At 32.5% G+C, this 13,003-nt stretch overlaps 1 protein-coding gene across 2 annotated transcripts in view; it reads left to right on the top strand.

The window, feature by feature from the left end:
• The window catches only part of RAB6A (RAB6A, member RAS oncogene family), a 45,873-nt gene that overhangs the window by 13,229 nt on the left and 19,641 nt on the right, over positions 1-13,003 (top strand). For both annotated transcript variants that reach the window (XM_031460306.2, XM_031460305.2), the window contains exon 2: positions 4,213-4,271. In XM_031460306.2, the coding sequence (XP_031316166.1) occupies positions 4,213-4,271 (59 nt within the window). The remainder of the gene's footprint in view (positions 1-4,212; positions 4,272-13,003) is intronic.

Genomic DNA, 13,003 nt, shown 5'->3' with positions numbered 1-13,003 from the left:
CATTATAAAAGACTGCTCCCACTCACAACATCCTGTGCATACTTCTACTGTACTTTTTATCACACTACAATAATTTTTTCTTTCTCTTCTACTTAACCTGAACGGAGACTATGTTTTAATTGCTTTTTTATCCCCAGCATTCATGTCATCTCTGGCATTTAGTATATGCTGATTAAAATGAAGAAATAGAAGTGAGCAGAATCTTTTTCTTACATTTGCTACAAATGTTTAGGAGATATAGAGCTATCATTGGGATTAGATTTCATACGTAAATTGTTTGCCAGTGATTGTTATGGTAAAATGGACGAGGAATCTCACTAAGAATGTTGTCAATGCCGAGTCTTTATTGAATTACAAGAGAGTATAAATAGCATTTTGCAGATGGTCTGATTTCAGAAATGTTGTAAATGTTGGAATTGGCCTAGAATATCTGTTTCGGGAGGTGACATTAAGGCAGCATTGTGAATACCATTGTAGTTTTTTAGAGATTACTTAAAAATATATGCATCAGAATGGGATATTTGAATATTTCATTGCAGTCAGCTAATTCAAAATATGCTATTTAGAGAGTTATCTTTTGGGTGAACGTATAGTATTTTATATTTAAAACTACTGCTTCTTTATAAAGGACTTCAGTAGACATTAATGTTGGTAATTGATTAACTGAAAGTCATATAAAATGGGATATTGAAAAATGATGCACACTTTAAACATTTTATTTTAATATAAAATATGTAAATGGGTATATATGTGCTAATCTGATGTAGGTAGGGACAGAATTTTTTGTTTCTTCTTGGGTCTCTGCATTTCAGAGTCTTAATTGAGTAACTGTACCAATTTTAGTTTAAGTATAGTGCATATTCAACAGTTGAGGAGAAATTAGTATAGATTTAGCTACCTTTTCTTCCAATATTTTATAATTGTCTTGCTCCCACTTAATTTTACTCTAAGAGAGCTTCTCCTTTAGTTTTTTCTCTTTCGATGTTTAGATTTTTTACTATAATTTTTGATTATTGTTGATTTAATTTTTCTTGATTGTGGATGGTGAATATATATTTGCTTTAGCAAAATTGGGGTAATAAAATTATACACGTTTTCTCTTTTTTACAGCTTGACTTTTACATTAAAATATTTTCACCCATTTCCAATGGCACTAAGATTTCTGTAGCAAAAATTTGAATAGATACAGAATATTGTGGACCTTATGTAGGCATCATAATTTATATAACCATGGCCCTATTGAAAAGTAGGCTGTTTACTCTTACAGATAATGGCACAGTAAACAATCTGATACCTAGATCTTTGTGCACATGTCTGATTATTTTCTTTAGGTTCCTGTTTAGATCAAACTGCTTGCTGGACTGAAGTGCATGCACATTACTATTTTTGATAAATACTACCAAGTGGTCCTGTAGGAAAGATTGTCCCTATACGCCAACCCATGGAGCATTTTCTGTTAGCTTCACTAATGCTGGAATTTGAAATAAGATACCCAAAATGCTTCTCCCATTTTAAATGACAAAAAGTAATTACAGTCAGAGCTCATTCATTTATTCATCTTTCCATAGAAGGACCCATTCAACCTAAGGAAAAGGATTATAGTTAAGGCTGTATGTACAAGTGTCAGGGGAGCACAGGGGATGGAGCTGCTGTGTTTAGGATTTTTGGGTGTTTGTTATGCAGCAAGCTATTATTGAGGCAACACACACACCAAGCAGCCAGAGTGGCACTGCCAAGCTCCTCTCTGGGAACTGCACTCAATATCAAGTCGCTATAGCTTTGAACTATGTCTGTGGTATCTGTGCTTTATCTTAATTTTATTTTGTAAGTCTGATTAGCAAGATGTTTCCTAAGGTAATTGCCGCTTTGCCTTAGGCCATTTTGACTTGTGAAAGGTTTTATAGGAACACTCTGCTTTTAGATAGTTGGGGAAGCTTGTAGTTAAATATTTATGCATTATTTTACATGGGGTAATCCCATCCTTGGCTTTACAAGCCATAGACTTTAGTTCTTGTGACTAGCTTTATTGCAATATTTGCTTTATTTTGGTAGTCTAGCTAGAGACTTAATGTGTAGTCCTTGCATTTAACAAAAGTCATTCTCATTGGGCATCTTTTAAAATGTAAAGTATATATTAATTTTATGTGTTTTGTAGTAGAAGTATTTATAATGAAATTGCTTGTTTAATTAAAAATAAGATTTATTTTGAATACTCCTAGGTATGTATTTTTTACTTTCTGGAAAAGTGTTGAGTATCAATTTAACAAAGATGTTGTTTGCCTAGTGTGATGTGCCAAGAATGTGTTAAGCTCTGATGATGTGGAGTAAATAAGACAAATACGGAGCTTATAATCTACCAGGGAAAACAAACATTAAGTAAATTATTATAAGTTTACATGCCATTTTATAGAAGGTTTTTGGGTAAACAAGAACAATAATTATACAAGGACCCCATATTGAAGAATCATATTTAAAATGTTTAATAATGAAATTTTAATCATTTAAATAAAAACTATTTTAACAAACAAGCTTTTTATTGCTTCATTATATGTATGTTCCTTTGCTATTTTCCACTGCTATTTTCCTCACCACTGTTTTGCCTTTTATCTCATCAGATTTTTAGATTTACTTTTTATAGATTCTGATTAATTTACGTGTATTCTTCCTGACTTTACTATGAATGGTTCTAGGGTTTTCCCTTTAAGTACATATGTATTCTTAAATGTAAATTATACTTTGGAAAAACACTAAAGTTTTAATATTAGTAATATATGGGTGGTAGGGTATATGTAATTTTCTCTTTGTTCTTGGTCTTTTCTGTGTCACCTGCTTTATAACATACATTTTGCTCTTTTATATTAAAAAGAAAGGGCATTTTTGGAAACAGAATAAAAACTATATGTACTATTTACTAATGAACAAGTGTATGGGTCTACTCATTGCTCTGAAAAGAGGCTTCCTAAACATCAGTTTGCTTTTGACCAGGGTCTAGAGAAACTAGCTTTAGCTCTTCTCTCCAACCCACTTTTTTAGAATTTTTGAAATAAGACATTTGTGATTGTATGGGCTTCTTTCCTCTTTGGCCCAGTTCTTCATTCAGGTTTTCATATGGCGTATGGATGGAGGACATAATATAGAGGCCAGGATCAGGTCTCTAAAAATTGAGCTGAAATCAAGTTACTTAAATTCTTACTAAAATATGAATGACTAGGTATTGTTTTTTTCTCCCCAAAGAATTTACATTTTGAGGAGCATTTGAGATGTTCATTCGTCCAGTTTTTTTTCTAATTGATATAATTGATACAATTCTTACATTAATTTAGAATTTATTAAGTCTATGCCAAGCTGCTGGAGAAATAAGAAGATTGGTTATGATTCTTGCCCTTGAATAGTGTGCCCATTGGTAAGGAAATTGCCAGTATTCCACTATTTTTGACCAAGTGCCTTTCTCACTAGAAATACCAATTAACCTAAAAATATCAGTACAGAGTAGTAGTATGAGTCTTTGAGACTGCCCTGCCAAAGAAGTATGGAAATTTGCTTTCTAATTCTTTTTTTAAAATTCTTTTCTGTTTGTTTGTTTGTTTGTTTTCAGGGGGGAGGTAGTTAGGTTTGTTTGTTTATTTAATGGCAGTACCCGGGATTGAGCCCAGGACCTTGTGCAAGCTCAGTACACATTTTACCACTAAGCCATACCCTACCCCCCACCTCATTCTCACTCTTAAGCAGTCTAGTTCTTGGAGCCCTCGTATCCTTCCTAGGACTCTTGATCTTTAGTCTTTATACTCCAGAGTTTAAGCTTTGATTCACTGAATGAAGTGGACCTGAACCTCAGTTTTCCCAGGTTACTGTCCAGGAAATTAACTATAATTTCTTCCTGGTCTAATCCTGGTTCTTTTTGTTAGGGGCCGAGTAAATATCTTGCCTTTTGTAAATTAGAGGTGTCAACATAATTGTTTTCCTCCATCTTTTCTCTTCATTTCTCTTTACTCGTAACTAAATAAATACTCTTCACCTGTGCTCTCAACTTGAGAGATTATCTGTTACTAGAGAAAGGCATTTCAACAAACTCAGAAGTATATGTTTTTAAATTGTTATTTGAACCATTGCAGGTATTTCCTATTGAATTGAATTGCAGTTCTCGGTAGAAAAATCGCTTGAGAATCCAGTGTAATGTGTTAACTAAGTGAATCTTTTTTTTTTCCCTTTCAGTTGGAAAGACATCACTGATCACCAGATTCATGTATGACAGTTTTGACAACACCTATCAGGTATTTTGTTTTTGCCAGCCTACTAGTTGTCTCTGTTTTGTGTTACAAGTAATATTCAAGATCTTTTTAAAAATTCATTTATTTACATGCAGTTGTAGATATAAAAGCACTTTCTGTAATCTGTAAAATGCTATATAAATACAAAGTATAACTGATCATGCTTGTAATTCTCAACTTTTTCACTTGATTTCTTTAGCTCTTCTTCCAAAGTCTATTGAAAAATTATTGCTAACGTCATCTGGGATAGAAATAGGAATGATTGTAGAGATCTCTTATAGAGATTTCTTCCAAGTCTAGGATTCTAATATTTTGATCTATACTTGATGTCAAGAATAAGTATGTACTGTAATTAGAAATCATTAACAGAAGGAGATTTTGGAAATTCACAAATTTGTGGAAAGTTAAATAACACATTCCTAAATAACCAAGGGGTCAAAGACAAAATCACAAAGGAAGTTAGAAAATACTTTGAGACAAATGAAAAAGAAAACAGAACATATCAAAACTTAGGGGACACAGCTAAAGCACTGCTATAAGGAAAAGTTGAAATACATTAAATCAATAATCTTCTACCCTAAAAAACTAGAAAAAGAAAAGTAAACCTAAAGCAAGCAGAAGGAAGGAATTGCTTTAAAATACAGGTTTTACTGTTATTCAGGTATGGTGAGGCTATAGAAAAGATAGTTTATTATACTCAGAAATCCCAAGAGGAGAGGGACACTCCATTTCATAGGATGAGGGCACATGGAAGAAGTACTGATGTTGGTCAGGAAGTGAGATGGGGGTGCGGGAATGGGGAATGTGGGCATGAGCCTTTATTGTGATTTCTTTGCGAAGGATGAGTAAGCCCAGGTAAACAGATTTAGGATTGCCTGGTTTGAATAATTTCAGTAGTCTCTGGGCTATAGGTGCTGTTCCTAGTTGTCCATACCTGTCGTTGGGATGATTAGGGCAGGGGAATAGTGGCGCTAAGTGTAATAGAGGAGGTGGTTGGAGTGTGGGTCTAAATTGGTTGGTTTGCATTTGAAAGGCCCTTTCATAGGCAAGTTTACTTCTCTAGGAATTGGCAAATCCTGGGATGGCCAGTTCCTCCAGTGTTAGCAAGGCCTCAGATGTCAAAACAACAAAAATAGAGAAAATAAAGATATTCTTAATTCAGAAGCTAATAAGTATTAGAGCAGAAATATATGGAAAAGAGACTAGAAAAACAATAAAGAGATTCAGTGAAACCAAAAGGTTCTTAGAAAAGGTCAACAAAATTGACAAACCTTTAGTGAAACTAATCAGGAGAAAAAGAGAGAAGACTCAAATTATTAAAATCAGGAGTGAAAGAAAAGACCTTACTACCAACCATACAGAAATAAAGAGGATTATAAGAGAATACTGTGAATAGTTATATGCCAGCAAATTGGATAACCCAAATGAAATGGAGAAGTTCCAACAAAGAGCCAAACTACTAAAACTAACTCAAGAAGAAATAGAAAATTTGAATATACCTATAATAAATAGATAGAATTAGCAATCAGAAAACTTCCTACAAAGAAAATTGCAGTACTAAATGGCTTTCTGGTCAATTCTATGAAACTTTTAAAGGACAATACCAATGCTTCATAAACTTCCAAAAATAGAAGAGGAGAAAATACTTCCCAACTCATTCTATGAGGTCAGTATTAATTACTCTGATACCCAAATCAGGGAAAGACATCAAAAATAAAATTATAGACTAATACCCTTTATGAATATAAACACAATAGTCCTCAGCAAAATACTACCAAACTGAATCTGGTAACTTATAAAAAGGATTATATACTGTTTACCAAGTGGGATTGATAGGTTGGTGCCAGGATGGCAAGGCGGATTCAACCTAAAAAAATAATGTAATACTCTATATGAATAGAATAAAGGACAAAATCACACAGTCTTTTCAGTGGACATGGAAGAGGCATTTGACAAAATCCAGTAGCCTTTCATGATAAAAACACTCAGCAAACTAGACATATGAGGGAACTTTCTAAATGTATTAAAAGGCATCTGTGAAAAACCTACAGCTAACATCATACTTGATGTTGAAAGATTGAATGTGTTCTCTTTAAAATCAGGAACAAGATAAGGATGTCTGTTCTCAGTTGTATATGTATCTAAGTTATATGTATGTCTGAGTTACATATATGTATCTTAGTTTAAAATACTTAATTGTAAAACAAAAGACCAAAGAACAGGCTAAAAAGAAAAAAATTAGTAATCTTAAAACCAAGTACTTTCACTGAGGCCCTAATTACATTGTAAATCTTTTTCTTTATTAACTTTTTGATATAGTCTTATTAAAATTAAAAATAAAAAGTCCCCTTTAATGGAAGTATTTTACATCTGTGTTACTGTGTAGTTAGTGTAAAAACTCAATTTCAATGATTTGTCTTGGTAATAACTAACTGTGAATCTGATTAAAGAAATGGTTAATGTCCATAGTTATTAACTGCCTCTGTCTTGGTTGTTTATCGAATCGTTTTTATTTTTCAGAAACCTTTTAAGGTAAATTTAAAATCTGAGTCCTGTCCCTTCTTTAGTATTATTTTCCCATAATTGAAATATTTGTTTCAGGGATATGCCTTCTGGTTTGAAGACTTGAAAAACTAAAAAACTTCGGCATTCTTTTCTAGGAAAAAGTTTGTCCAAATTTGTACAATTTGTTCAAAATCATCCAACTACTAAGTGGTAGAACTGAGATGTAAATACAGGTTTTGTAACTGATCTTTGACAAAGGAGCAAAGGCAGTACAATGGATCAAAGACAATCTCTTCAACAAATTGTGCTGAAACAACTGGACATCACATATAAAGAAATGAATCTAGATACAGAGGTTATACTCAAAACGAATCACTTAAATGTAAAACTCAAAACTATAAAATTACTGGAAGGTAACATTGGAGAAAAGCTAGATGACCTTGGATATGGCAGTGACTTTTTAGATAGAACAGCAAAGGCATGATCTATAAAGAAGCAATTGATAAACTGAACTTCATTAAAATTAAAAACTTCTGACCTTCCAAAGACAATGTCAAGAGAATGAGAAAACAAGCCACAGATGTGCAAAAGACACACATGACAAAGGAGTGTTACCCAAAATACACGTTAAGCTCTTAAAATCAGATAGTAGTAAAGAAATATTAATTCTTTAGATTTTGATAAATTTTGGCCAATATGTACACTTATGAAGCTACTACCACAATCCAGAATAAGAACATTTCCATTATCCCGCAAAGAATTTGTTTTTAATTGTTTTATTAAAAATCGTAAAATTCATAGAACAGGAATGACTAAAACATAAATCTGAAATTTAAGGAAAGTCACTTCTTAAAAAGCTAATGAATATATACTGTATATATATTTTTATATTCTTGAATATTTCAGAGATGGTTTAGCCACTTCTTAAGACACTATGAGAAGACCGAGTTTAGAAATGAAAAATAGTTCCGTCAGCAAGGAGTGTTTCGGTTTCTTCTGGACCCATTTAGATCAAATATCCTCAACTTTCTAGGTCCCTCGTCTAGGTGGTCTTGTCTTACATACATTTTGATTCTGAGCAATGCTTCTGTCTCTCTTCAGCAGAGAAACTATAAATACCAGCCTCAGGTATACTGAAGAAAATACTGATATCATTGAACCGTACATGGAAAATTCCTGAGAATGTTAAGCTAGAATATTTGGGAGTAGAACAAAATACCATAGGCTAAAAAATCTGAACTAGGGTCAGAGTCTCAATCTAAAGAATTATGAACTAAAGCCTATATTTGGAGTTCTCTGGATGTTTCTGAAGTATTTCATTATACCTTAGTTCTCTGTGAAATTAAGACCTTTCAGGCACACCTAAAGTGTCATTGCTATACATGCACTTAGACTATTGCTGCTTATCATTCAGATGTACATAAGGGCAGTGATGTTGATGGGGTGAGGTTATATAGCATTTGACAAATAAGGAAAGATTTTTGATTCTTTGTGAAAAAGTTGTTGCTAGTGAAGTAAAAATACTGTACTTTGCCGTTAATAGGAGACACTGATTAACAATGTGAGCTACAAATTTTTGTAAGAATTAGGTAAGGTTCTACATACTAGTTAAGCTCTAACAAGAAAATTTGGATGATACGGCACCCTACACCCTTACCTAGAGAAAGCAGCTCGACAGTATATCAAGTATTAACTTTGAATATGAAGAATTGACCGTATGTGGTTAGCTGCCAACTTTGTTAGGTGAAGAGTTCGGTGAATCATTTGAAGATTCCCTACCCCCACCTCACACAACAGAAAGATTTCTGAAATGAATAATTGAAGAGCTAGTCTCATTGCTAAAAAGGAGGATTTCTTGTTCCAAAGACTGTTACAAATTGACAATTAAGTTCAGGATGGCATAGATAAAACAGTGGGTTTTAGACACTTTATTAAACTTGTCCAGAAAGATGGTAGTGGTGGTGATCAAATATATTCTTAACCTCTTTAAGTTAAAGCTCTAGATTGTTCTATACAAAATTCCAGTTTGTTATCAAAAGAAACAAAATCCATAACTGGATGCACTGTTTTTCTGATCCAGTGTTTGATTTATATTTTTATTTTATTTAATTTTTAATGACTTTTTTTCTTTTTTTTTCTTTTCCCAGAAATACTGTCATTTTATTTGGGGCAGAGAGGGGGTTCTTTTTTAAAGTGTGGTAAGAACACTTAACATGAGATTCTACCTTTTTAGATTTTTAAGTGTACTCAATACGGTATTATCTATAGGTATAATGTTATGCAGCAGATCTCTAAACTTGTTCATCTTGTATAACTAAAATTTTATACTCATTGTAATGACTCGTTTTTAAAACCCACAGACTATATAGTTTCTGTCCTATGTAATATGGCACAAAGATATCTAGGGGAAAGTGTGTATACATATATTTTTTTCACATACATAAATACATATATAAACATATTTTTGAATAGGATTCCGTTCTAAAACAGAATCTATCAGCATCCTCTTTCTGGGGTCCTTTGCCTTTCTTCATTCTTTTTATTTATCTCTGTTATTCAATTTTAGACTCTTCTTTAATTTGTCTACTCTTTTTCTTCCTTTAATCTAGTCGTTGCCTTTTTCAACTCATTATTTCTCTATTTTCGCATGTTAGAAAAGGCAGCAACCAGACAACAGAACCTTACATGTGTTTGGACCACAGAAAGAAACTAATTATCATTGCTTAGTACAAAGGAAAACTTACTTTCCTTAACTAATTGCTTTCATATTAGAAAAATCATGTATGGAAAATCATGATGTTTCTGGGTCTCTGCCTTCTGTGGCATCAAGACAGGTGACAAATCACTTTTTAGGAAGTCAGGCAGAATAGTAACTTACATCTACAATCTTTTATAAAATAGCTGTTGGGGTTAATAAACAATACTCTGACTGGAGAGCATCTAAATAAAATACCATAACAAATAAGAATTACCTTGCATCATTATCTTGACACTGATACATTTGGATAAGCAATTTTTCAATCTTGAATTGTGAACTCCTGTAAAAGTACTCAGTTGAATTTGTTTTTTACAAAGTAGAATCCCCATCCCCAACCAACGAATTAATTAACACTTAAAATAATATGTTATAAGTTATGCTATAAGTTAAAATACATGAAGAATTTTCTCTTACCTTTGGTTTCTTCTGCAATTATTGCCTTCTGCCTTTCCATAAAGGAGATGAGCAAGAAGTAACACTAATGTCTCATCCACCTTTATGAAAGTTTTAATTAATTCCTTGTCAGTAGCATTCACGATGCTGTAATAGCTGATAACATTTAGTTTCCCAGACATCCTTTCTGTAATTCCTGCTGTTGGCTTAATTCTTATAGTTGATCAACTTCTTTGTTGTAGTTCGGCTTGGAATAAAATTAACTCAAAAGAAGGGCAACAACAAGCTATGTTTTTCAGGTTAATTTTGATCTTTATGAATTCGGTGGTATGAATGGTACCCCAAAACCAGGATAGTGCAGTAGAAGGAGGGGACTGTTGTACATTTTATCATAAAGTCTGACTTTGTACTAATTGTGAGAACATCTGTATTTCTTGTCTGTGAGATCTGAAAATGCTTGTTTCTGTTTATAGCATTAAAAATTATTTTGGGCTGTGTTTTATAATAAATAAAAAATAACATTAATAAGTGACATGATAAATTTTTTTCATGTAAAAGAAATCTTAAGGTAGTGTGTTTTAGGGCTTATGTGGCAGCTCTGTGGTCATCCAGAACCAAGACTCCTTCTAACTTTATGTTTAACAAGATCTAATATATAACTTTCATATTGAAATTTGTCTCATGGTTACCGAATGGTTCCTGGAGTTCCAGCCCTGGTATCCACAGTCCAGGAAGGAACAAGGAGGAAAGGGAAATAAAAACAAGAGTGCATTTTCCAGCTGAGTCAACCCCATTTGTTTAAAGTTCAGATAAGACTGAAAAATGTAATATTTTTAATACATTAAGTATGGATATAAATAAATGTTTGTGTTAGTAAGGAAGCAGGGGAAGACACATATTTGTGTAGGCAGTTAGCTACCTCAGCCACACTGAGTAATGAGGTTCTACCAGTGAGATTTCTTAAATGTAGCCACACCACTCCTGTACATTCCTCAAGTTTGTCAATTAGATGTTCTACCATAATATTTCAAGTTTGTAAGCCCATTATCCCACCCTATAGCAGAGTGGAATATACATTCTCAGATTGAATGTTGTGAGATGGAATTAGTACTTAGCCCTAAATTGAGAAACATAATTGAAATACACTCACATAGTTTGAGATAAAGGAGGAAGCTTCTTTCTTTCTTTCTTTCTCCTTTTTTTTTTTTGGTTGGTTTGTTTGAAGTAAAAGTCTGTGTGTAATTGAAATCTACAAAACACTGCTCAAAAAAAGAAAAGAAGACCTAAATAAATGGAGAGACATCACAGATGAATAGATTGGAAAACTTAATATTGTTAGGACGTCAGTAGCAACTACTCAAAGCAGTCTACAAATTTAATGCAATCCCTATCAAAATTCCTACTGCCATTTTTGTAGAAATGAAAGAGCCAATCCTAATTTGCAATTACCAAAATAGTCTTGAAAAAGAAAATTAAAATTGGAGGATTCACACTTCCTGATTTTAAACTTACTACAAAGCTATAGTAATTAAAATAATGTGGTAATGACATAAGGATATACATATAGACCAATGGAAGAGGATTGAGACACCATAAATAAATCTATATGTCTATTGACAACTGAGTTTCGATAAAGACACCAGGCCCAACCTACAGAATTGGGAAATATTTGAAAGTTATGTATTTGATAGGGATTTAATATCCATAATATATAAAGAATTCCTACAAATCAATTTAAAAAAAAGATAAACTCAATTTAAAAATGGACAAAGGACTGAATAGACATTTCTCTAGAGAGGATATACAAATGACCAATAAGCATATGAAAAGATGTTTAACATCGTTAGTCATTAGAGAAATGCAAATGAAAACCACGTAGCATTCCACTTCACACCTACTAGGATGATTATATAGAAAAGAGAAAATAACAAATACTGGCAAGGATGTGGAGAAATTGGAATTCTCACAAATCACTAGTGGGAATTTATATAGTGCAGCTGCTGTAGAAAATAGTGTGTCATTTCCTCACAAAGTTAAATAGAATTACCATATAGCCCAGCAGTTTCATTTGTAGGTATATAGTGAAAAGAATTGAAAACAGGAACTCATAGTAGCCAGCAGTGTCCATAAGTAGATGAATGGATAAATAAATTGTGGCATATTCATACACTGTAATATGGTATTGCTTAATCAGTACAGAGTTTCTGTTTGGGGTGGTGAAAAAGTCTTGGAAATAGTATTGACAGTTGTACAGTTGTGAATGTAATGAATGCCATTGAATTTGTACACTTAAAAATGGTTAAAATGTCAAATTTTATTTTATGTATATATATTTATATATATACACCACAATTTAAAGATAAAACTTATCTTAAAAAGATACATCAGTGTCCATGAAGGTTCATCAGTTGTAACAAATGTACTACAACTCTGGCAGGGGATGTTGATAATAAGGGATGCTATGTGTATATGGGAGCAAGGGGTATATGAGAAATCTCTGTACCTTCCTCTCAGTTTTGCTATGAACCTAAAACTGCTCTTTAAAAAATTGTCTTTTAACGAATATATGTATGTATATGATGACTAGAACATTGTGCTGTACACCAGAAATTGACACATTGTAATTGATGGTACATCAATTTTAAAAAAAGTCTTTTAAAAAAATGGTTAAGATAGTTAATTTTATGTTATATGTATTTTTACCACAATTAAAATTTTTAAGGTATATAAATATATATATAATTTAATGTATATAAAATATACTTTAAAGTATATATACATAAAGTGTATGTAGAAGTATATATTGGAAAAAGCTGGACTTTTATTCCCAACTTCACAGCACAAACTTTGCGTCCTTAGACTAGTTATTTAACTTCTCCAACCACCAGTATTGTGTGTAAAATAAGGAAAATAACGATGTTAATAGCTACTTTGTAGAGATCTATGAAGATTAGATACTATCATGTAAAGGGCTTAAAAGAATCTCTAATGTACAACAAGTGCTTAGTAGGTGGATGTCATATCACTGAAAATTGTGTCCATTTTTATTTGGCTATGATATGTTTATGTGTTTATTCAT

This window comes from Camelus dromedarius, chromosome 12, assembly GCF_036321535.1.
Source record: "Camelus dromedarius isolate mCamDro1 chromosome 12, mCamDro1.pat, whole genome shotgun sequence".
NCBI lineage: Eukaryota > Metazoa > Chordata > Mammalia > Artiodactyla > Camelidae > Camelus > Camelus dromedarius.
The sequence above is the reverse complement of the archived record's forward strand: the minus strand, read 5'-3'. Positions and strand labels throughout refer to the sequence as shown.